This window comes from Pan paniscus, chromosome 2 (genome assembly GCF_029289425.2).
Source record: "Pan paniscus chromosome 2, NHGRI_mPanPan1-v2.0_pri, whole genome shotgun sequence".
NCBI classification, from domain to species: domain Eukaryota; kingdom Metazoa; phylum Chordata; class Mammalia; order Primates; family Hominidae; genus Pan; species Pan paniscus.
The window spans coordinates 127,761,254-127,787,820 of record NC_085926.1 but is presented as its reverse complement, the minus strand read 5'-3'; the positions used below and the strand labels follow the sequence as shown (position 1 = coordinate 127,787,820).

The 26,567-nt window shown below is 38.6% G+C and overlaps 1 protein-coding gene across 12 annotated transcripts in view; it reads left to right on the top strand.

The window, feature by feature from the left end:
• The window catches only part of TMCC1 (transmembrane and coiled-coil domain family 1), a 246,278-nt gene that overhangs the window by 38,575 nt on the left and 181,136 nt on the right, over positions 1-26,567 (top strand). For 5 of the 12 annotated variants that reach the window (XM_034957343.3, XM_055110438.2, XM_055110436.2 and 2 more), the window contains one exon: positions 22,325-22,377. The exons of 4 other annotated variants lie outside the window; for them this stretch is intronic. Coding sequence is in view for 3 of the 8 variants with exons in the window: in XM_055110441.2 (XP_054966416.1) it covers positions 22,372-22,377 (6 nt within the window). In the remaining 5 variants the exon portion in view is untranslated. Of the gene's footprint in view, positions 1-6,724; positions 9,210-16,085; positions 16,249-22,324; positions 22,378-26,567 lie in introns of those variants that run through there. 3 more of the 12 variants (XM_034957338.3, XM_034957347.3, XM_063602572.1) reach the window with 2 other exon arrangements.

Genomic DNA, 26,567 nt, shown 5'->3' with positions numbered 1-26,567 from the left:
CCTTGCCAAAGAAAATTTAGTATAGTGAAGATCATGGTGATAGGAGTTTGACCTAGTGGTGAATGTTTTGTGATTGCTGGCAACTGAACTTTGACTTAGGCAGTCTGGACCATATCTGATGATTTTTGAGCATGGTTCATGCATTTGTTCATTCATGCAACACATTTTTATTGGGCCACCTAGGCAACAGGATATTATGTGGGGCAAAAACTGATGTGATACCCTTCCCCCATGGAACTTAGGGTCTGGTGGAGAAGACAGAAATGTCAAATTAAGTGTTTAAATTGCACCTGTGACAGTGGCATAAGAGTAGGTATTGGGTAACACTTACATTAGTGAGATTTGACCAGATTAGAGAAGGCATCCTCAAGAAATGATACTTGTGCTATGATCTGAAGGAGGAGTAGATGTTAACTTGGCAAAGAAAGGATAGATGGGAGATGGTTGTCCAGACAGAAGAAATAGCAAGTGCAGAGGCCCTATGGTAGAAGGGAGAATGGTGAAATGAAGGACCTAATTAAGGCTAGCATGGCTTGAACAGTGAGAGTTGGAGAGAAAAAGATCATGGTTTGAGGTGAAGAGAGAGGCCTGTCCTTGTTAGGTTTTTATAGGTCATGTTAAGAAGTTTTTGCCGTTTTTCTAAGTATACTAAGAGGAGTAAGTAGCCATTAAAGGGTTTTTAAGCAAGAAAGGACACAGTCAGATTTTCTTTTTTTTTTTTTTCTTTTTTTTTTGACACAGAGTCTCACTGTGTTGCCCACGCTGAAGTGTGGTGGCGTGATCTTGCCTCACTGCAACTTCCGCCTCCCAGGTTTGAGCGATTCTGCTGTCTCAGCCTCCTAAGTAGCTGGGATTACAGTTGTGTGCCACGACACCAGGCTAATTTTTGTATTTTGGGTAGAGACAGGGTTTCACCATGTTGGCCAGGCTGGTCTCGAACTCAGGACCTCAAGTGATCCACCTACCTCAGCCTCCCAAAGTGCTGGGATGTGAGCCACCACACCCAGCAGATGTGCTTTTTTGATAAGAACACTCGACTGAAATGCGAAGAATGGCTTGAAGGGGTACCAGAGTGGATGTAGGGGTATTGGTTAGGAATTTAGTTGTCCATGTGATAGGTAATGGTGGCTCATTTAGACAGAGTTGTGTTGGTAAAGAGGATAGAAAGGCATTCATTCAAGAATATTTAGGAGATATAGTCAGCAGAACTTGATGATGGGTAGAATATGAAGTGGAGAAGAGAGGAGTCCTACATTTCTGATTTAACTTAGTGCTCTTCACTGACAAAAGGAATACTGAAGGAAGACAGGTTTTGTTTTTGTTTTGTTTTGTTTTGTTTTTTGGGGGGAAGATCATGATTTAGTTTTTAGATGTATCAATCTTCAGGTATGTTTTGATGACAGCCAAAAAGAGGAGATAATGGATTGCTTAGATTTAGATATATCCTCTTATTTTGTTTAGTTTGATATTATTTTATTGATTTTTTTTTTTTTTTTTGAGGTGGGGTGTGCATATTCACTCTGTTGCCCAGGCTGGAATGCAGTGGCTCAATCATAGCTCACTGCAGCCTAGACCTCCTGGGCTCAAGCAATCCTCCTGCCTTAGCCTCCTGAGTAACTAGGACTACAGGTATGTGCCACCATGGCTGGCTAATTTTTTAAGTTTATTTTTTTGTGGAGGCAGGGCCTCACTGTTCCCTAGGCTGGTCTTGAACTCCTGGGCTCAAGCAATTCTCTTGCCTTTACCTTCTAAAGGGCTGGAATTACAGGTATGAGCCATCATCCCCAGCCATTTTATTCTTAAGATACAAGTAAATACATATGTAGGAACTGATTTGTCATAGGGGTATGCTTACAGGTACTATCCCTATCCTTTAGATTTTTGTATTTGTTTATATACTGCAGTGTATACTACAGTTTTTTGGTGTTTCTTTTTTTTCTTTTCTTTTTTGAGCAACAAGGTCTTGCTCTGTTGCCCAGGCTAGAGTGCAGTGGCACAATCATAGCTCACTATACCCCAGTTTTAACCAAAGAATAGGTACTGAAAAATACTTCATGAATGATTGAATCAGTAATTGTAGTGCTTCCCAGAAATGCTGTTTCCTTGCCCATGTTTCTTGTGTGTTGGCAAATAATTAAGGATGCATTATTAATTGACACTTGGAGTGGTTAATAATATACTCCTCCTACCCATCAATCTCCTCTCTTCCCATAAGCCTTCTATTTTTATTCTAGAATTTTATAAAATGTTAAGACCAAAATTACCTCACTACTCAGAAATACATCATTTAATAGAGTCAACATCGACAGAAAGTTAAAAATTATAAACAAAATAGGCATTGTTTGGCCTTGAGCTGTATTGTTCTTTATGCTAGCCGGTTTATGATTTTTTAAAAAACTCTTTTCTTCAGTTTTTAAAATTGTGGTAACACAAAACATAAAATTTACCATCTCAACCATTTTTAAGGGTACGGTTGAATGGTATTAAATACATTCATAATGTGTAACCGTCAGGACCAGCCATCTCTATAGCTCTTTTTGTCTTGTAAAACCAAAACTATTTATCTCTTTGTGATTGGCTTATTTTATTAGCATAATGTTTGTCCTCAAGGTTCATCTAAAGGTTCATCTTCGTTGTTGTATACTGCAGAATTTTCTTCCTTTTTTTTTTTTTTTTTTTTGAGACGGTGTCTCATTCTGTCACCCAGGATGGAGTGCAGTGGCATGAGCTTGGCTCACTGCAACCTCTGCCTCCCGGGTTCAAGCAATTCTCCTACCTTGGACTCCTGAGTAGCTGGAATTATAGGCACATGCTACCACATCCAACTAATTTTTGTATTTTGAGTAGAGACAATGTCTCACCATTTAGGCCAGGCTGGTCTCAAATTCCTGACCTCAAATGATCCACCTACCTCAGCCTCCCAAAGTGTTGAGATTACAGGCATGAGCCACTGCACCTGGTCACCACTTTGTTTTTTCTTTTTTCAGACAGGGTCTCACGCTGTTGCCCAGGTTGGAGTACAGTGGCACAATCAGGGCTCACTGCAGCCTTGACTTTCCAGGTTCAAACAATCCTCCTGCCTCAGCCTCACAAGTAGCTGGGACTACAGGCATGTGCAACCACACCCGGCTAATTTTTTTTGAATTTTTAGTGGAGACAAGGTCTCATTATGTTGCCCAGGCTGGTCTTGAACTCCTTAGCTTAAGCAATCCTCCTGCCTCAGCCTCCCAAAGTGCTGGGATTATGGGCGTGAGCCACCACGCCTAGCAATTTTTTTCCTTTTGAAGGCTGAATAACATTCCATGGTATGTATATGCTGCATTTTGCCTGTTCATCTATACTGCTGTGAGGGTGTATAGGTATCTCTTCGAGGCCTTGCTTTGAACTCTTTTGTATATGTACCCAGAAGTAGAATTGCTAGATTAGGTGATAATTCTAATTTTAATTTTCTGGGAACCACCATACTGTTTTCCACAGTGGCTGTACCATTTTACATTCCCATCAGCAATGCACAAAGATTCCAATTTCTGCACATCATTACCAACACTAAACTTTCTGTTTTCCTGATAGTAGCCGTCCTAATGTTTGTGGTTTATAATTTGATTAAGATAGCATATCTGAATATTTTCTTATTCTTTCCATCTTTGAAAATTAAAATAGACTGAATTTTTGTTACATTGTCTTTAATAACTAAGTTGCTTGCCTTTTTACTAAGCAGATGTTTTTTTGAAGGGATTTATGTGATAGTCTTTGTCTTTTTACCTTGCTGGAAGTTTGATCCACTCAACTGACAGCTTTATTTTTCTTTCCTCAAAAGCTAGAACTAAGCCTACAGGAAGGAAAGGAGTATACACTGGAGCCAAAGGCTGGTGCTACATAGGCCTGTAGGGTGTGCATATTCAGAAGCTTTGCAATTGGTTGGCCTGGATCTGTCAAAACATGTTTGGATGACTCTGGCTGTGTACTGATTTATTTATGTGCTTCTGAGTAGTGATCCTGGGAATGAATGCATTATGACTATTTGTTGGGAATAGGCCCCCCAAAATCTAGCCATAAACTGGCCCCAAAACTGGCCATAAACAAAATCTCTGCAGCACTGTGACATGTTCATGATGGCCATAATGCCCACGCTGGAAGGTTGTGGGTTTACTGGAATGAGGGCAAGGAACACCTGGCCCACCCAAGGCAGAAAACCGCTTAAAGCCATTCTTAAACCACAAACAATAGCATGAGTGATCTGTATCTTAAGGACATGCTCCTGCTGCAGATAACTAGCCCAACCCATCCCTTTATTTCGGCCCATCCCTTCGTTTCCCATAAGGGATACTTTTAGTTAGTCTAGTATCTATGGAAACAATGCTAATGACTGGTTTGCTGTTAATAAATACATGGCTAAATCTCTGTTCGGGGCTCTCAGCTCTGAAGGCTGTGAGACCCCTGATTTTCCACTTCACACCTCTCTATTTCTGTGTGTGTGTCTTTAATTCCTCTAGCTCCACTGGGTTAGGGTCTCCCCCACCAAGCTGGTCTTGGCAACTATTGTTTGGAAAACTGTTGTATAGCTTGCTTGGGGAGAAAAACTCAGAGAAGCCCCACTGTTGAACAGGTTGTAAATTCACTGGTTTAATCTTCTATGAATGCTTTTCAGAGATTAAGCCTTTGCCTGATCACAGCAGCAAATTCTAATATTTTGGATGCAAGTTATTTCACAGAAGGGACTCTGGTAGGAAGACAGAATGTGAAATTAAACATCTATGTCTTAGGTCTGGCAGAAATAGATACTGTTAACATCAGTGTGTTGGGTATAAAATAATCTCTCTTCTGGTTTCAGGAAAGCATAGAGAAAAAAACTAAGATTCTTTTCTAATTTTTATTGACCCAGCTGAAATAGTATAATGTCTTGCCTTTTTAAGGCACTTAAACATTTGTTTAGTTGAATTGTTTGAAAGGACAGAGGAGAATAGGACATTCCATATTTGAACGGTATAAGTAGAAGAACATGAATTGATGGAGGTGGTAGTATCCTTCCACATTTTTTTTTCTATCAGGAATTAGACTCCTACAGACTTTGTATCTTAAGAAAGAAATGCAGAATGTTGGTAAAATACTAACAGTTTTCAAATGATACCTAATCTAAATGTTAATTGAAATAGAATTCACAACAAATCTGCTCATGTAATCCTGAATCTAAAATAAAAGTTTTTAAAAAATTTATGCACAAAAAGTAAAAAAAAAAAGAAATATAATTTATAATCTTGAATTAAATGTAATCCCCTTCAGTGGATGCACACACATACATATATATACATGGGTGTATATATGTATGTGTGTGTGTATGTAGAGATACTTTTTTTATTTTTTATTTTTTTTTGAGATGGAGTCTCGCTCTGTTGCCCAAGCTGGAGTGCGGTGGTGTGATCTTGGCTCACTGCAAGCTCTGCCTCCCAGCTTCATGCCATTCTCCTGCCTCAGCCTCCTGAGTAGCTGGGACTACAGGTGCCCGCCACCACCCCCGGCTAATTTTTTGTATTTTTTTAGTTGAGAGGGGGTTTCACTGTGTTAGCCAGGATGGTCTCGATCTCCTGACCTCATGATCCTCCCTCCTCAGCCTCCCAAAGTGCTGGAGTTACAGGCGTGAGCCACCGTGCCTGGCCGAGATACTTTTTTTTTTTTTTGAGATGGAGTCTCGCTCTGTTGCCCAGGTTGGAGTGCAGTGGCGTGCAATCTCAGCTCACTGCAACATCTGCCTCCTGGGTTCAAGCGATTCTCATGCCTCAGCCTCCCAAGTAGCTGGGATTACAGGCATGAGTCACCACGCCCAGCTTTTTGTATTTTTAGTAGAGGTGGAGTTTCACCATGTTGGCCAGGCTGGTCTCGAACTCCTGACCTCAGGTCATCTGCCCACCTTGGCCTCCCAAAGTGTTGGGATTACAGGTGTGAGCCTCTGCACCCAGCCGATATAGAGATACTTACAAATAAATGCACTAGTCTAATCCTTATTAAATCTTGCTCTGTTAAATTTATGATCATGATGTGGTACATGTTTAATAGTAGTAGTAGCAGTAAGAAAAAGTTATAGTAGCTCTTAGTATTCTTTTGTGCCAGGCTGTATATTAAGTGTTTTCCATGTGCATATTGTGTCATTTATTCTTTACAATAAGACTATAGAATGGGCAATATTTTTATCTCCATTTTGGAAATCAAGTAATTTGCTCAAGGACCAACAATTAGTAGAGGAGCGAGCCATAGTAGCAGAATGTTTCAATGATGTAGGAAGTCAGGTCATAAGAGGAATGAAGGTGGGGGAGGGAGTATTAGATTTGAAGAGTTAAGTGTGAAATAGTCCTTCATGAGAATATGGGAGTGAATAGACTAGAGAAACATAGTCAGATTACAGAATAGAATCAAATGCTCATTTGAGGTTAGTGGACATTAATTTAAAGTTTCATTGGTTGGCACGGATTTGTGTATTTTCTTGTACTTTCAACTGCACAGTGTACTTTCAACTGTAAGGGTTCAGGTATGGAATCAGAGTTAGATTGGCAGGATTGGGGTTTTGCCAGTTGTTTGAGGAAAGGAGGCCAAGGAAGCTAAGGGTGTGCAAGGGAATGTTTATAATGATGGCTCATATAATCTAAGCTAGGGGACTTATTATAGGAGAAGGGGTTAAATAGAATGGAAGTGGAGTTATTTTTATCCTGTGTATATTCACTCTTTTCAACAGATGGTCCTAGAACAATTGGAGATTCATACGCACACAACCTCAACCCTTACCTCACACCAGACACAAAAGCTAACTTCAAATAAATCATAGGCCTAACTTGAAGAGCTAAAACCATACAACTCCAGAAAGTTTTTGTCAGAAAGAAAATACAGGAGAAAATCTTAGTGACCTTGGGGTAGGCAAAGATTTCTTAAGACACAAGAAGCATGAAGTATAAAGGGGAAAAAATCGCTAAATTGGATTTCATCAAAATTAAAAACTTTTAATCTTTGAAAGATACCTTTAAGAAAATGAAAAAGTACGCCTTGGGCTGGGAGAAAATATTTGCAGAACATGTGTCTGACAGAGGATGTGTATCTAGAAGATATAAAGAATTGTAACTCAAGAATTGAAAGACAACCCCATAAGAAAAGGGGGAAACAATTTGAATAAAGTTCATCAAAGAATATAAATGGCAAATAAGTACATGAAAAGATGCCCAAAGTCATAAGTCATTAGGGAAATATAAATTTAAACCATAATGAGATACCACTGCATACTCCCTAGAATGGCTGTAATGAATAGGATTAGTCACATGGTGACAAGAATGGAGGATCATCTGGAACTCTCATACACTGACGATAGGAATGTGAAATGGATCAACTACTTTGGAAGACAATTGGGCAGTTTCTTTCAAAGTAAATGTGAAGATGCCATACGATTCATCCATTCCATTTCTAATTATTCAAGAGAAATGAAACTGTATATCCACAAAAAAGACTTGTACACAAACATTCACAGCAGCTATTATTTATTGGTAATAGCTAAAAACTGTAAACAGCTCACATATCCATCAAGTGTATGGATAAACAAATTTGGTGTATTTATACAATGGAATACTACTCGGCAATAAAAAGAACAGTTGATACTCTCAACAACCTAGATGGACCTCAAAATAATTCGGTTTAATGAATGAAGCCAAACTTAAGAAGAGTACATTGTATGTACTTGGAGAACTAATTTCTTGCAATAGATTTTTAAGCACTATTAGGAGCATATGACTTAAACAGTTTTTAAAAGTCAGGGAGTAAGTATGCTTAAATAAAATACAATCTGTGAAACAAATCTCTGAATTATTATCACTTCACTGGACACTCTAACTTGACCATATTTCTGACTTTAATGTAACTCACTCTTATTCCGTAGTCACATGTTTGCTTGCTCATTGGTTCACATAACATTTATTCAGCATCTGCTTGAGCCAAAGCACTGTAACTACATGTTTTTTTTAGTTACCTACTTTTGTAAGGTCCTTTTTCTTTGGCTACATCTGATTACAGTAAACATAGGAAGTTTAATAAAACAATTTTCATGACTGAGGAGACAGCATTCTTTTTTCAAAATTATGTATGTATGTATGTATGAATGAATGAATGACAGGATCTTGCTCTGTTACCCAGGATGAGGTACAGTGGTGTGATCATAGCTCACTGCAGGCCAGAACTCCTGGGCTCAAGCGATCCTCCTGCCCTTTTTTTTTTTTTTTTCAGTAGAGATTGAGGTCTTGCTATGTTGCACAGACTGGTCTTGAACTTCTGGGCTCAAGTGATCCTCCTGCCTCAGCATCCCAAAGTGCTGGGATTATGGGCATGAGCCACTATGCCTGGCCAGCATTCTTCAAAGTCATAAATGTCTACTGAACTTGATTATATTTTTCTTATTTTTGTTGTAACTCTTGGGTTTCCTATTATTGGGTTAGTAATGTGTTATAAAACAAGGAGGTCAAGAGAAAGATTTGTTTTGAGTGTGAATGACTGGTTGGTAAAAGATGTTGCTAAATCACAAATTCCCTTAGTAGGTGGTTGGAAAAATGTAGCTCCTTATAAAATAGAAGCACAAGAAAGAAATAACTTTAAGAATAGAACTGTTGAATAAATTTTCAGTGTAGCAAAGCATAAAGTATGTGTTACCTTCGAAACCATTTCAAATGACCTGCAGTGAAGGAGAAAGCATAAATGGGAGATGTTTTTAAAATCTGAAAAACATGGCTAAGGTTTCACTTCTATAAGTAGTGTGATAATAGCTCCCTGCAGCCTCTATCTCTTGGGTTCAGTGGATCCTCCCACCTCAGCCTCCTGAGAAGCTGGGACTATAGGCATGTGCCACTATGCCCAGCTAAAGTGATCTGCCTGCCTTGGCCTCCCAAAGTGCTGGGATTACAGTAGTGAGTCACCATGCCCAGCCCAAAAGAGAATTTTTCCCCCAACGCCTTTTGGCTGCCAAATACTAAAGTATTTGTGAGACACTGACCTTTTTTTTTTCCCCCACATATGTCACATGATGTTTGATGTTTTTCTTTTGTTTTTTCTTTTTATTTTTTTGAGACAGAGTCTCACTCTGTTGCCCAGGTTGAAGTGCGGTGATGTGAACACGGCTCACTGCAGCCTGTACCTCTCCAGCTCAAACAATCCTCGCACCTCAGCCTCTTGAGCAGCTGGGACCACAGGTGCGTGCCACCACATCTGGCCACTTAAAAAATTTTTTTTGTAGAGACAGGGTCTCCCTATGTTGCCCAGACTTGTCTCGACATGATATTTTTCTATTGGGGGTGAGATTAGATGGAATTTCAGGGTATTTTACCTGATATTTCATGACTCTTGCCATCACAGACACTTAGGCTCTTTGGGGACATTCTATTATCAACTCCTGAAGTTGTCACAACCCTTTTCTGAGGTACTTCTACATCAGTGAGGGTTAACTGAATTGTCTAATGCAGTGTGTTTCAGTTTCATGGGGCCTCTTTCCTTCTTGCCAATGGTTATTAACTATTTGTTTTGATAGTATATATCTGATTTATATACTTCAATGATAGTATTTATTTATGTATCTTTATTTCAAAAAGCATTTGAAAATTATAGACTTCTGAGGAAAGCTGGATGCCTTTCCTCACCTTCATTTTGAGATAAGTATACTCATGGGAGTAAAAAAGTAATATTTAGGGTAGTTGGGAATGTCTGTAGACATGGAGATATTTATAGATTATTTGTACTTTTCCCTCAGAATATCTCACCCCTTTCCTCCTTTTTTTCTTCTATTGATTGCTCAGTTGGCTTGCTTATTGGTTCATATTTAAAATCCTCATCTATATTAATTATGAAACTTCAGGCCTGGCCCATTATGGAAGTAGTTCTAGCATTATGTGTGTGTGTGTGTGTGTGTGTGTGTGTGTGTGTGTGTGTGTGTGTGTGTGACAGGGACTTGCTCTGTTGCCCAGGCCGGAGTGCAGTGGTGTGATCTCAGCCAACTGCAGCTTCCATCGCCTGGGCTCTAGTGATCCTCCTCCTCAGCCTCCTGAGTAGCTGGGACTACAGGGATACACCACCACACCCACCTAATTTTTGTGTTTTGTAGAGACAGGGTTTCACCATGTTGCCCTGGCTGAACATTCTTAATAGGCTAGGATTCATAATCTAGATTTGCTTTTCAGACAGATTGTCCTCTAGATATACTGACCCTTATAGACATCCTTTCCCTCTTTCACCTTTTAAATTTTATTTTCAAAAAGGAACAGGATATTTCTTTGGAATAACAAAGGAGTCTAATTTTTGAGTCACAGGTAGCATCAAAGAAGGAAGTATTTTGAGAGTAAAGAGCTTTCATTCTTACTAGTCCAGCAGTTAAGTTAGAAAACTAAAATAAAGGATTCAGTTCTCCATCAGCTGCCTGCCTAGACCAGATTTTGGATTTCAGATGAAAAGATGCAGAAATAGTGTTAGAATCAAGGCAGAATGACCTAGCACCTTTCTTGCGGTTACCGTTCAGGAATGGTGAGAGAAGATGGGAGAGGCAGGGAAGACAAGGCAAAAACTACCAATGCAAACTCTGGATTTAATTTGTACGTTCCTGAAAACAAAGGTAAGAAAAAAAACACCGAATGTTGGGCATTATTAGAATTTATTCTTGCATATGTATCATATACCTAGGATTTGTAGGTTTCAAACATTTAATTATTTTTCCCAGTTTTACCCAAAAGATCCCTGTCTGTGTGGATGCCAGATGAAGACTAGTCCATACTTTGTATGTTTCTTTCTGTATCTCCATTCACTCCTGAAATCATGGCAGTGTTTTTCCACCTATAATATTATTCCTTCTAGATTTTTTAGCTTTTTATACATTACTAGATTTTGTAGATTTTTGGTAGATATCCTTATTAAACTAAGGGAGTTCCCATCTGTCTTTGTTGGGAGTATTTATCGTAAATAGATATTGGAATAGTCTAATGTGTTTTCTGCGTTTTTTGTTATGATCACATGATTTTCTTATTTAGTTTCTTAGTATGGTGAACTACATTGATTTTTGAATGTGAACCAGCCCTACATCCCTGGGATAAACCCTACTTAGCCTAGATGCATTGTCTTTTTATATAATGCTGTATTTGATTTGCTAATATTTTGTTAAAGGTTTTTGCGTATATGTTCATTAGAGATACTGGTCTGCATGCAGAGTTGTTTTTTTTTTTTTTTTGGTAGTGTCTGTTTTGTTTTGGTATTAGAGTAATGTTAGTCTCATAAAATGAGTTGGGAAATGTTCCTTTCTCTTTTTTGCAAGAGAGAGTAGAATTGTTATTATTTCTTATTTAAATGGTTGGTCGAATTAACCATTAAAACCATCTGGGTCTGGAGTTTTCTTTTTTGGGAAGTTTCAAACTACAAATTCACTTTCTTCAATAGAGTTATTTAGGTATCTGTTTTTCCTTCTATATTTTTTGTAGTTCATGTCATATTTCAAGGAATTGGTTTATTTTATCTCAGCTATCAAATTTAGGGTCATAGAGGTGTTCGTAATATCTTTTATTATTCTTTTTAACATCTATTGGATCAGTATTGATGTCCTTTCTCCTTCATTCCTGATATTGGTAATTTATGTCTTTGTTTATTTCTTGGATAGCCTGGCTATAAGTTTATCAATTTTATCAATCTTTTCAAAGAACCAGCTTTTGCTTTCATTGGTTTTTCTACATTGTGTTTCTTTTGTCAGTTTTGTTGATTTCTGCTCTAATTTTTATTATTTTTTCCTTCTTTTTTTTTCGAGACGGTGTCTTGCTGTGTCTCCTAGGCTGGAGTGCAGTGGTGCGATCTTGGCTCACTGCAAGCTCCGCCTCCCAGGTTCATGGCATTCTCCTGCCTCAGCCTCCTGAGTAGCTGGGACTACAGCCACCTCACCACGCCCGGCTAATTTTTTGTATTTTCAGTACAAATGGGGTTTCACTGTGTTAGCTGGGATGGTCTCGATCTCCTGACCTCGTGATCTGCCCACCTCAGCCTCCCAAAGTGCTGGGATTATAGGCGTGAGCCACCACGCCTGGCCTCCTTCTGTTTTAGTTTTAATTTGTTCTTTTTTTACTGTGCCAAGGTAGAAGCCTAGGTTGTTGGTTTTAGGTCTTCTTTTATAAGATATAATTAAGACTATACATTTTCCTCTAAGTACTGTTTTAGCTGCATTTCATAAATTTTGATAATGTTGTATTTTTGTTTACTTTGCAAGTATTTTTTAAGGTAGATAAACTTCCCTTCTGTTTCCTGCTATACTTGCAAATATTTTTAAAATTTCCTTATGACTTCATCTTTTAATCATGGGTTATTTAGAAGTGTATTGTTTAATATCCACATATTTGGAGGCACTTTCCTAATATATTTTGTTATTGATTTTAGTTTTATTCTATTATGGTCTGAGAATGTACTTTGTATTATTTTTATTTATCTTGAAGATTTCTTTTATGGCACAGAATATGGTATATCTTTGTGAATGTCCTATGTGTACTTGAAAAGAATGTATATTCAGCTATTGTTCAGTGGAGTGCCCTACAAATGTCACTCAGGTCAAATTAGGTGATAGTACTGAACTGTTGAGGTCACATCTATCTGCTTACGTGTGTGTGTGTGTGTGTGTGTGTGTGTGTGTATGCTTTGTTTTTTTTTAGACAAAGTCTCGCTGTATCACCCAGGCTGGAATACAGTGGCACGATCTCTGCTCACTGCAACTTCTACCTCCCAAGTTGCAGTGATTCCCGTGCCTCAGTCTCCTGAGTAGCTGGGACTACAGGTGCATGCCACCAAGCCCAGCTAATTTTGGTAGTTTTGGTAGAAACAGGGTTTTGCCATGTAGGCCAGGCTGGTCTTGAACTCCTAGCCTCAAGTGATCTGCCCACCCCAGCCTCCTAAAGTGCTGAGATTACCATGGTGAGCCACTATGCCTGGCCAATCTGCTTACTTGGTTTATCAATTACTAAGGGTTAACTGTTAATAAAAGTCTACTATAATTGTAATTTGTCTTTATTTTCTGTCATATCTATCAGTTTTGCCTCATGTATATTGAAGCTTTGTTTTAAGGTACATACACATTTAGAATTGTTATGTCTTCTTAGGAACTGACCCTATTATAATACCCCTTGTATTAGTTTGTTTTCACACTGCTATAAAGAACTACCTGAGACTGGGTAATCTATAAAGAAAAGAGGTTTAATTGACTCACAGTGCCGCATGGCTGGGGAGGCCTCAGGAAACTTATAATCATGGCAGAAGGGAAAGTAAGTCACGTCTTACATGGTGGCAGGAGTGGGGGCAGAACTGCCACACACTGTAAAACCATCAGATCTTGTGAGAACTCACTATCACAAGAACAGCAGCTTGAATTTCTCCTCCAGAAAATGGGTTTTTCTTTTCTACTACATAGTAAGGCTGCAAATTTTCCAAACTTTTATGCTCTGCTTCCCTTTTAAACATAAGTTCCAATTTCAGACTATCTCTTTGTGAACACATATGACATACAATGAACATTTTCATTATTGTTATTATTATTTTGAGAGGGAGTCTCACTCTGTTGCCCAGGCTAGAGTGCAATGACACGATCTTGGCTCACTGCAACCTCTGCCTCCCAGTTCAAGTGATTCTCCTGCCTCAGCCTCCCAAGCTGGGACTACAGGTGTATGCCACCATGCCCAGCTAATTTTTGTATTTTTAGTGGAAACGGAGTTTCACCATGTTGGCCAGATTGGTCTCGAACTTCTGACGTCAGGTGATCCACCTGCCTTGGCCTCCCAAAGTGCCGGGATTACAGGCATGAGCCACTGTGCCCGGCTGACAGTACGCTTTCAGAAAAAGCCAGGTCACATCTTGAATGCTTTGCTGCTTAGAAATTTCTCCTGCCAGATACTCTAAATCATGTCTTTCAAGTTCAAAGTTCCACAGATCTCTAGGGCAGGGGCAAAATGCCACCAGTCTGTTTGCTAAGGCATAGCAAGAGTGACCTTTGCTCCAGTTCACAATAAGTTTCTCATCTCCATCTTGGGCCACTTCAGCCTGGATTCATTGTCCATATCACAATCAGCACTTTGGTAAAAATCTTCTAACAAGTCTCTAGGAAGTTCCAAACTTTCCCACATCTTCCTGCCTTCTTCTGAGCCCTCCAAACTTTTCCAGCCTCTGTCTGTTACTCAGTTCCAAAGTCACTCCACATTTTCTGGTATCTATAGTAGTACCCCATTCCTGGTACCAATTTTCTGGGTTAGTCTATTTTCACACTGCTATAAAAAACTACCTGAGACTGGGTAGTTTATAAAGAAAAGAGGTTTAATTTGACTCTCAGCCCCACATGGCTGGGAAGGCCTCAGGAAACTTAAAATCATCGCAGAAGGTGAAGGGGAAGAAAGGCATGTCTTACATGGCAGCAGGAGTGGGGTGGGGAACTGTCACATACTTTTAAACAATCAGATTTCATGAGAACTCATTATCACAAGAACAGGGGGAAACCACCCCCATGATCCAGTCGCCTCCCACCAAGTCCCTCCCTTGACATGTGTGGATTACAATTCAAGATGAGATTTGGGTAGGGACACAGAGCCAAACCAGATCACTCCTCTTTATCCTTGACAATCTTTCTTGTTCTGAAATCTACTTTGTCTGCAATTCATTTGGCTACACTAGCTTTCTTTTGATTAATTAGTGTTTGTATGGTATATTTTTCTCCATTGTTTTATTTTTTTCCTCTTTAAATCTTTGCTTAGCAGGTTTCTTGTGGACCGAATATAGTTTGATCTTGCTTTTTTTTTTTTTTTTGAGACAGGTTCTCACTCTGTCACCCTGGTTGGAGTACAGTAGCACGATCATGGCTCATTGCAGCCTTGACCTCCTGGGTTCAATCAATCCTCCCACCTCAATGTCCTAAGTAGCTGGACTTACAGGCATATGCCACCATGCCCAGATATATTTTGTATTTTTGTAGAGAAAGGGTTTCACCATGTTGCCCAGGGTAGTCTTGGGCTCCTGGGCTCAACCGATCCTTCTGCCTCAGCCTCCCAAAGTGCTGGGATTACAGGTGTGAGCCATTACACCCGGCCTGGTCTTGCTTTTTTTTTTTTTCTCCCCTAGTCTGACAATCTGTTTTTTAACTGGTAAGACTATTTACATTTAAAGTGATTATTAGTATAATTAGATGAAAACCTACCATCTTGCTAGCTCTTCTCTATTTGTTCCATTTGTTGTTTGTTTCTTTTTTTATTTTTTGAGTCAAGGTCTCTCTCTCACCCAGGCTGGAGTACAGTGGCATAATTATGGTTCACTGTAGCCTGGACCTCCTGGGCTCAAGTGATTCTCTCACCTCGGTCTCCCCAGTAGCTGGTACTACAGGTGCACACCGCCATGCCTGGTGAATTTTTAAATTTTTTGTAGATATGGGGTCTCACTATGTTGCCCAGACTGGTCTCAAACTCTTGGGCTCAAGCGATCCTCCTACCTCTTGAGTAGCTGGGACTATAGGTGTGTGCCACCATGCCTAGCTAATTTTTCTATTTTTTGTAGAGAAGAGGTCTTGCCGTGTTGCCTAGGCTGGTCTTAAACTTCTGAACTGAAATAATTCTGCTGCCTCAGCCTCCTGAGTAGCTGGGACTATAGGCATGCGCCTGTGTGGTTTTTTTCCTACTGCCTTCTTTGGTGTGATTTTTTTTTTAATTCCATTTTACTTTATTGACTTATCACTTAGATTTCTTTAAAAAGGTTTTTAGTGGTTGCTTTTTTGTTTACATTATACATTTTAAAATAACCTGAGTTTTTCAGGTGTTTTGCCACTTCGCATTTAGTTAAAGTATGGTTATAGTGTGTTCCCAGTTCTTCCCTCTTTTCCCTTTTGCCGTTGTTGTTAAGCGTTTTACTTTTACCTGTGTGGTACTTATCCAATACATTGTTACTGCTTTAAGCAATTATCTTTTAGAGCAATGAAAAATTAAAAAATTATACTTTACCTTCATTTATTCTTCATTTTGTAGATTCAAGCTTCTCACTTTTATATATTTTTCTACCTGAAGGACTTCTGTTAATATTTCTTATAGGATGGGTCTCCTGGCAGTGAATTCTCTATTTTTGCTTGTCTGGAGGAAAGCCTTTATTTTGTACGTATGAAGGATATTTTCACTGGATGTAGAATACTGGATGGGCAGTTTTCTTTTCAGCACTTTAAAGTTGTCACTCCACTGTCTTATGAAGTTTCTGATGGTAAGTTTATTGTAATCTTATATCTTTATTCCTCTGTATGTAACATATTCCCCTCTTTGACTGCCTTCAAGAGCCTTTGGCTTTCAGCAGTTTGAATATGATATGCCTAGATATCCTTTTTTTTTTTTTTTGAGACAGAGTCTTGCTCTGTCACCCAGGCTAGAGTGCATTGGTGCGATCTCGGCTCACTGCAACCTCCACCTCCCAGGTTCAAGTGATTCTCCTGCCTCAGCCTCCTGAGTAGCTGGGATTACAGGCACGCACCACCACACCTGGCTAATTTTTGTATGTTTAGTAGAGACGGGCTTTCACCCTGTTGGTCAGGCTGGTCTCAAACTCCTGACCTTGTGATCCGCTCGTCTCGGCCTCCCAAAGTGTTGGATTACAGGCATGAGCCACCGTGCGCAGCCCCCTTTTTTGGTATTGTTTGGCATTTTCAGTTTCTTTTTCTTTTTTTCTTTTTCTTTTATTTTTTGAGACAGGGTCTTGCCCTGTCATCCAGGCTGGAATGCAGTGGCACGCTCACGGCTCTTTGCAGCCTCGACCTCCAGGGCCCAAGCAGTCCTCCCAGGGCCCAAGCTTCTCAAGTAGCTGGGACCACAGGCATGTGCCATCATTCCCGGCTGATTTTTTAGTTTATTTTTAGGGATGAGGTCTCCCTATGCTGCCCAGGCTGGTCTCCTGGGCTCAAGCCATCCTCCCGCCTCAGCCTTCCAAAGTGCTGGGATTATAGGCATGAGGCACCATGCCCAGCCTGTTTTCAGAGTTTCTTATTGTTACTCTGTAGTTTAGTGTCTTATCACTAATTTCGGTAAGTTCTTGGCCATTCAAATGTTTCTTCTCTGTTGTCTCTTCTTCTGGACTTCTGCCACAGCTGTTGTATGTTCTCCAGGTGGGAAAATCTCTTTTCTCTTTATATTTCAGTTTGGGTAGTTTCTACTACCCTATTTTCAAGTTTACTGATTCTTTTTTCAGCTGTTTCAAGTCTACTTGATAAGCCTCTCAAAGGTATTTGTCATTACTATGTCTTTATTTCTAATTTGGTTTCCACTTGATTTTTTATAATTTTCATTTCTCTCTGAAATTACCTGTCTGATCTCATATGTTGTCTACCTCTTTCATTAGAGTTTTTACTGTATTAATCACGTTCTAATTTACTGTCTTGTAGTTCCAAAATTTATGTCATACGTGGGTCTGGCTCTGATAATTGCTTTGTCCCTTTGAGCTGTGTTTTTATTACTGCCTTTGCCATGCTTCATAATTTTTGTTTAAAGCTGAATGTGCTGTATATGACAGGAGATACTGAGGTATATACTTGATATGCTTACTGAAGACTGCTAGTTTCCTGCAAGTCCTTTAGGGTGGAGATTTGTGTTAATCTGTTCAGGCATTGGGCTGTGTTTGATGTTTATTATTGCTATGGTTACTGGAGTTGACATTTATTGTTGCCATGGGAACTAGAGGCTTCAGATTTTCCCAGTAATACCTTGTTCTTGTCTTCCTGCTTGGCTTTGGGTTTTCCCTTTGTGCTGTTTCTCCGTGAGAGTCTGAGTCTTGCAGCTTTCTCAGGTGTATTCCATTGTTTTTACTCAAAGCCTGTCAGTTAGTGGAGGGTGAGGGGAGTTCTGTGATGTTCTGGTTAAGCCTCAGATTTATGCAGATAGTAGAACCTGGGTCTTGGGGGTGTGGCCTTCACAAGACTATTCCCTTCTTTTTCCCAACTGCTATGGGGATTCAATAGTATCCTCAAGCTAAGGTTTTTTTCAGCTCTTTCCGCCTGCATTTAAGGCTATTGCTGTTTTAGAGAAACAGTGAAGATGGATAAGGGTGAAAATTGGGTGTCAGCTTCCTTTCCTTCCTCCAGCTGTAGTGGGATTCCACCAGAAATTGCTCCTTGCTGATTAAGCCTTTTGTTCCACAGGGAGATAAGGGAAATAGGCTGGTTTGGTATTGTTGCTTGCTCTTCCCTCATTAGCTCCACGGGGGTGGAGATGGAGGAGCTTTCTCTACTTCCTCTCTGCTTCCCCCTGCATTAGAGAGCCTTTTGAGGTTCCTGGAGGAAAAGCCCACAAGAGGATGGGAACTCTCCTATGATTGCAGCCCTCGAGGACTTCACACTCTGATTCTAACCTAAATTCAGTCTTCAGCAGTTTGTCAGAATTTTTGGTTTAATCTTCCTATCTGCACTGGGATTCTTCCATGCTCTTGGGACTGTTTCCTTTGGTCAGAGACAAGGCTTTTAGGTGCCTGTCTAGCCTTAGCTGTTGCTCCATAAATGTTGTATTGCCTGGAGGCTGGGATAGCAGTAAACAAAAAAGGAAAAAGTGATTTCCTCCCAGCTCTTTTTGAACCTCAGGAATCCACATTGTGGTCAGAGAATATACTGTGTATTATTTCAGTTTTTTTAAAATTTGTGAGACTTGCCTTAGGGTTCAACATATGGTCAATTTTTGTAAATGATCTCTTTCTGCTTGAAAGAGTATATTTTGCAATTATTGGATGCTGTGTCATATTAATGTCTTATTTAGGTCCAGTTTGTTCATGCTATTCAAATCTATATTTCTACCCTCTCCCTTTATTTGAGTCATTTGTTCTATCACCTACTGAGAAGAATGCAAAATTTATTATGATTATGGATTTTTTCTCCCACTTCTCTTTATAATTCTATTTTGCTTTATATATTTGGAGGCTATGTTATTACATGCATACAAATTTAAAATTGTTGCATCTTCCTGATAAATTATACCTTTATAGGTATTAATGGCTTTTGTGCATTGAAGTCTACTTTGAATACAATTAATACAGCTAGAGCAGCTGTGTTTCAGTTTGTTAGTATGACTTTTTCCCATACTTTGAACTATTTTCTGTAATTTTAAGTGTGATTCTTGATTAATTTTTTTTAAAAAAATTGATTTTTGTCATCTGGTCCAATTACATTTAATGTAATTACTGAGTTATTTGAATTTACGTTTGACATCTTATATTTTGCTGCTTAAATATGTTTTATTTGTTCTGTAATCTTGTTCTCTCTTCTTTTTTGGATTTGAGTATTTTAATTCTTTCTCCTTTCTATTTAGTGTGTTTGTTTTCCCTCTGGAGTAACATTAGTTACCTGTCCACCATTCCAGAATGAAATAGTCTGTGCATATGCAGTATGTACTCACTCCTTTAAAAGTAGTAGCATGATATATACATGGTTCTGCACTTTGGATTTTTTAAATAAATACACTTTTTAAAAACATACTGCAGATTGCTTGCCGCTTTTACACTCTTGGATAGTACAAGAACCTTGGAACCCTGTGACTCCCAAGTATATGCTCTTGATTATGTATTTTTGTTCTTTATAGAAACCTCATCACACGTTATTATTGCTTTAATAATTAAATGTTGTTTGATATATCTCTCTTTCTGGATTCTAAAACAGAGAGTATCTGTCTCCTTGGTGATGGGTCGCTAGGTGGGGCTGGTTCAGCCAGATAATTAGGAAAAACTAAGCATATGCTAACAGATGGAAAAAGCCTGTCATTAAAAAAAAAAAAATATATATATATATATATATATATATATATATATGAAAGAGTGAGAGAAACCGTGACTGAATTTTTTTTATGTTTGGAAAAGAAAAACTTATTCACAGCATGAAAACACAGCCATGAATAGGAAACAGTGGTCATAATAAGATCTTTACTAAGGACCTTAGGAAAAAGGATTTCAAGAGGATCAAAGGAAAGAGGGAGAAGCTTTCTTGGGTAGTTAAAACGTTTCCATTTTATTGTGGCATAAATGAAGTGCAAAAGAAAGGAAAACTGAAATTTCATAGTTGTAACATCTTCGGCCAGGGTGGTGAGAGAGTAGAGAAATATTTAAGCAGGTCTAAAGGAATAAGAGACATCTTACCAAGGCTGGATGCAAGGAAATAGCTCTCACAACCGTCTAGAGGGAGCCCATAGGATTTGCTAAAAGGCAGTCAATTTCTTTGGGGCTAAATGAAGTATGGATGACATTTAATTGTTGAAATAAGATGCAGGAGGATGAATTGGATGATTGTACTCTTAATACATTTCCAGCTGAGAACTATAAATACTCATTTTATCAGATGCTTTTTTAGCATCTGTCACAATGGTATGAGGAATTCCTGTTGACTCTTCAGTACTTTGTGCGCTCATTCCTTTCCATTAACTTTTTTATTCCATTCCCAGCCATACCAATGGGCTCAGCTCTTCCTTGTCATCTTTTTCTAAATTATAAGTTCTTTACCTAATTTCTCTGATTATCATCTTTCCCTCCTCTCATGCATCTTACATGATCATTAGGCCTAAAACATGTCTTATATCCTGGAAATCCTATAGTGGATCTTTATTTTCTGTTATATCAAGTCAAAATTTTAGTCAGTAGACCTGTTTTGGCCTTTAGGTTTTTCAACTGTAAATTGGTTGGTTTCAACAACCCCCTTGTCTTGTGGGTTGTTGTGAGGATTAGAGATAATATTCACCTAAGTGCAGTTTAATGCAATTTAATATAAATACTCAATAATTACCTAACATTTGAAGCCCTCTTTAACTTCCCAGCCTTACCCGTTTAATCTTACTTCCCCTATTCAGAAATGTGTATCCACCAGTATGGTCCATCTGACCTCTTTACAGTATGCCCAAACATACTGTGTTTACTGCCTGCTGGCCGAAGATATTGGCCCACATCTTTCTGCTTATTTATCCATTGTCTCATCCTTCAGAGCTCAGTAAAAGCTGCTGCTTTTTTCATCAGGCTTTCCCAAACAAATCCAATTCTAACTGATCTTCCTGACTTTTAATGGTAATTGCAGTCTTTCTTACACACTTCACCACTTGTGTAGTTTTGTGCTGTTTTCTGTATGTTTCATGTATGGACATCTTATTTTCTGTCCTAGATTAATTCCTCGAGGGCAGGGTCATATGCTTTATTTGGTCTGTATAATGCTAGGTACATGGCAGATGTCTCAAAAATAGTTGTCTAATTAAATTGCTTCTCTGGTAATACCCGTCAGAAGCAAGTTTTCCAGGAAGAATTTAATTTTGGTGCTTCCAATTCTCAGTTGTACATGGTGGCTCTGGTTTGTAATTTAAAAAAATTTAATGAATACTGAAGATTAGCCAAAAAATAAATAGAAATAACAAAAACTTTTTTTTTTTGGTAGAGACATGGGGTCTTGCTGTGTTGCCCAAGCTGGTCTTAGAACTCTTGGCCTCAAATGAGCCTTCTTGCCTTGGCCTCCCAAAGTGCTGGGATTACAGGTGTGAGTCACTCCACATTGCCAAGATATGTTTTGTTCTTCTTGTTGTTGTTGTTTTAAAATTGAGACAGGGTCTCGCTTTTGCTCCCAGGCTAGAGGGCAGTGGTGCAACCATAGCTCACTGTAATCTCCAGCTCCGGGGCTCAAGACATCCTCTTGCCTCAATCTCCCAAGTAGCTGGGACTACAGGTGTGCACTACCATGCCTGGCTAATCTTTAAAAATTGTTTTAGAGATGGGGTGTCACTGTTGCCCAGGCTGATCTCAAATTCCTGGGCTCAGATGATCTTCCTGCCTCGGAGTGCTGGGATTACAGGCATGAGCCATCATGCCTGGCCTAAGATAGGATTTTTAGAATTGCCTTTGAATAGAGAATGGCAGATACAGATTAGGAAACTACTTGAAAAAAATTTTTACTTATAAAATTGTGGTGTTTTCATGTACCTGTTTTATATTTCATGTTACTTTAAGATTAGAATTAATGGAATATCCATTCCTTATTCAGTATGATAATGTTAAAATATTTATTGCTTCTTAAAATATTTGCCACTTTATCTTTTTCAAGTGCTAAGTTAATATTTTTTCCAGAATACTTTCTTTCTTGATTATAATTATTCTTGATTATACTTTAAAAAATTAGAAAATACTGAAAAGTACTAGAAAAAAACAAACCCTACTTCTACCAGTGAGAGATGAGGGCTACTAACATTTTGTTGGATATACTTTCAGTCGTTTTCTGCGTATCTGTAAAAGGTAAGTTTCCCCATCTAAGTTTCTCACCTTGTAATTCTTAATGTTTGCTTTTCAGCTTTTCCTAAAAGGATTGTACACCTTAGAAGTGCTTAAGGAAGAGTGATGAAGGCAAGTATCCAACTCTTTGTAGTCAGTGAAATTTAACTTGGTTCATGTCCAAACCAAAAAGCTTTGGTCACCATATTTATCAAAAAACTAAAAAATTGGAAAGAAAAACTTAAGGGAAAAAAAGACAAAGCAATTTGTATATAATTTGCTGTGATTTTGTGGAATACCCTCCTAAATGGTTGATAGATTTTAAAAACATAATTTTTTCACTTATTTCTGATACTAATTTAGAACAACTTGTTTTCTGAGTGTGAGCTAATGGCATATTAGGTCTTCAGTAAAATTGTGCTAGAAAAGTTAATTGTTGAAAATTCTGAGAACTTACCAAATTATTTGAAATGCCTGGCTGGTAGGTGGCTGCGTTTTTTGTCCCCCTTCCTCACCTTTTGCTCCTTCTACCTCTCCCCTTTCACTCCTTCGACCTCTCCCCTTTTTCCTGTGTCCTTTTGCTCCTTTTTCTCTTTCTCCCTCTGGTTTACTTATAATAACTTTACTTTTCAGAGAAGCTGAGTGAATAAAAGAGTAGCCAGCATTTCCTTCTTACCAAAAAGCATTTAATAGGCTTATGCAGTTAAACTCGTTTGTGTTAAACCAGGGATCTAAAATTAGTTAGTTGGGTGGGGCGCGGTGACTCATGCCTATAATCCTAGCACTTTGGGAGGCTGAGGAGGGTGGATCACTTGAGGTCAGGAGTTCGAGACCAGCCTGGTCAACATGGTGAAACCCCATGTTTTTACTAAAAATACAAAAATTAGCCAGCTGTGGTGGTGGGCGCCTGTAATCCCAGCTACTTGAGAGGCAGAGGTAGGAGAACTGCTTGAACCCAGAAGGCAGAGGTTGCAGTGAGCTGAGATTGTGCCACTGCACTCCAGCCTGGGTGGCAGGGGGAGACCCTGTCTCTAAATAAATAAATAGTTAATTGGGGAATTTTATAAACTGAGCAACAGTTGTTCATATTCATTTGAGCCTCTGTAAGACATACAGAAGAAAAGAAGGGTGTCCCTGTACAACTTTGAGACTATTGAATTTCTTTTGTGCTTGCATTCTTACTGTCAGCAATTTTATAGAGTTAATTATTTCAACATCACTATTGTTGGTATTTTTGCCACAGCATTTGACTTTGGTGGCCTTAAAGATTTTCTATTGGCCTACAGAAAATTTTAGTAGCCTTCAAAACCTTAACTAGTTTCTTAGTGCTGCTATTATGCAGATGATAGCTACAAGTGTAAGTACCATATTATGTTTTATAATCAGTACAGTAGATTGTTTTTCAAAATTATTACCTTAAAACTTGATGTTTAAAGCTCAATTTAGGTTTCTTTAGGGCTGCATGCTAAGTGAGGCTATGTGCTGGTATGATTAAGGTAAGTTTTGCCTTTGAAAATCCGATAATTTATTACTGTTTTGTTGCTTATTCTTTGTAGCTGCGAAGATAGTCTTGGCATGGAAATTAACACCTTACTCCCAGCTTTTCCCAGGAAATGCTAACATTTCCTTGTAATCAATCATCATTTTGAATTATTTGAAAATAAATGATTTGGCCGGGTGCAGTGGCTCACACCTGTAATCTCAGCACTTTGGGAGGCTGAGGCGGTTGGATCACTTGAGGTCAGGAATTTGAGACCAGCCTGGCCAACATGGTGAAACCGTATCTCTCTAAAAATACAAAAATTAGCTGTGCGTGGTGGCACGTGCCTGTAATCCTAGCTACTCTAGAGGCTGAGACAGGAGAATTGCCTGAACCCAGGAGGCAGAGGCTGCAGTGAGCCGAGATTGTGCCACTGCGCTCCAGCCTGGGTGAAAGAGCAAGACTCCGTCTCAAAAAAACAAAAACAAAAATAAATTGTTTTACAAATGCTTGTGAAATCTCAAATGAATTTACTGACATTCAAAATGTACCACATTCTCTATTTTTTAAATAGGCAGCAACCAGATGGCCAGTTGATTAGTTTATAATAGTGCCCAAATAAGTAGATTTGCTGAGTAATAAATTCCTAGTACCTTTGCATATGAGACAAGTAGAATGATCCTCAGCTAACCTTGACATCATTCCTTTATTCTTGCTGTCTTTTAATCTCATGGGATAAACATATTTTATACATTTTACTTCCAACAACAAAAATCAGTTGTATTAGCTAATAATGTGCAAATAGAGGAAAAAGTAAACTATTTTTTCAGTACTGTTCTGCTGCTTTCACACCCTCCCATCTTCTCAGGATCTAAATAGCCCAGTGCAAGAAGAGATGAGTTGATATACACTGATAGGGGATTATTTTGGTTACATTAGCCCTTTTCCTCTGAGAAACTCAATTATTTCAGTAACTATTAGCCAGCAAGACAAACTCATGAGGAATGGTGAGATAATTACTATTTTTTTAAAAAATCAGAGTAACATTGTATTATGTGTTTATTTCATATTTGGTTAGAAGGGGATAATTAAATATATACACTATTGGCAAAATTTTTGCCCACAAGGAGCACCAGAAAACCACACCAGAGGCCAAGACAGTCATTGATCTAATAAGGGCAAGGGTTTCTTTCTTGGTTCTCCCAAAGGGAAAGATATGAACGAAAGCAATGCACAATCAGGAAAAGGGTAACAGGCCATAGTGGGATGGCTAGATTTCAGTGGAGCCACAAAGAATTTGGGTGAAAGGCAATGAAACTTCCATTCTCATGGTTGTTATTCATTTGCCTAATTTAGGAACAAACAATTTTGTGGCATTTAGAAAGTAGGAAGGTACTAGAGAGAGACAAATGTCTTTATCCCTGTCTCCCTGTTTATGCTCCTCTGTTATGAAGAGATTAGGTAATGGAATCACAGGCATGAAAGAATATGGACAGTGGAGCCACAATGACAGTGCCCATATAATATTTGAAAAAAGTCTTCTGAGAGTAGTCATCAGGAACAAAACTTTAGTGAGTTTGCATTCCTGTTCCACTAAACTCTAGTAGCCTTGAGTTCACAGGGAACTCTTTTATTCAGCTAATTTATGGCTTTCTAGATTGCCACTTGGTGGCAGCAAGTCCACATATTCCCAGAACAGGAGCACCATGGTGCTTCATTGGTAGTGGCTTAAATTGTTGAAGTACTTGGTAGTGTAGGGAGTTTTAAAGTCCTTTAAACAAAAATTTAAAGAAAAATATGGAAATTACCTCCTACATCATATTTTGCATTCTGTAGCAGCTTCTGTGCATGTATATAATTTTGTCTTATATATTTGCACAAATACAGTACAAAAATAAACACTTTCTATTAGGAAAAATCTCATCTCCCATCCCCCCCTCCCTTTTTTTTGCATGTGATTTTAGTAACCATGGCAGTTGCGTTGATTTTACATCTCTTAGTTTCAGCTTCCTTTTAATTTCTTGCATTTAATACTGGTATATGTTTGCTGTTTGACCTTTCTTTTTCTCTACTTTTCTATCATACCCAGTTACTTTGCTTTTGAGTTTGTATGGATATATGGGAAGCTTCTGTCAGGGATGACACTATAGAGAAAGGGATTTCTTTGAATCTCCTTTCTTGATAGCTGGTACTGAGCAAAGCTCTAGTCTCTGATTCTGATTCTGTCTGAACCATTCACTCATATGGTGCCAGAAAGGTCATTTGTGCTTCAGCAGAGAATTCAACTTACAGGATTTTTATTTCCATTCTCTTCTCAAAAGAGCAAACCTGTCATCTCTAGTTACCAGTGAACTTGATGAATATGAATGGTAACACACTTTTCCATTAAAATCCACATATAGTTAGATTGGGATATCCATTTCTCACTGTTTTTCTTTGATTATACTGAGTTTCAGCCTGTGAATAATTAACTGTGGTTATGAATGAGAGGGATTAAATTGCCTCAGCTAGAGTAAACCTATTGGATGGTCTCTTCTCTTGATTTCCCAAGCAATGGCTGTTCTGTCAACTACCATTATAGTGTCCATTCCAAGATGGCTCCTCTAATATCTAACTCTGTATATATTGAATCTTGTAGGGATTTTTGCTTTTGAACATTGCTGTTTTAATTTCCTATGGACTTGTTCTGGGCTTTTTCTCTCATTCTAAAAAATAATCATTACCCACTATCTAGACAACTGTCTTTTAATCTTCTGATTAAAGATTGCTTAATGATAGTGCCTATTTGTTTGGCCAGTAGCATGTTTTTCTTTGTTTTAACACTGGAGTTTCTGCATGGATT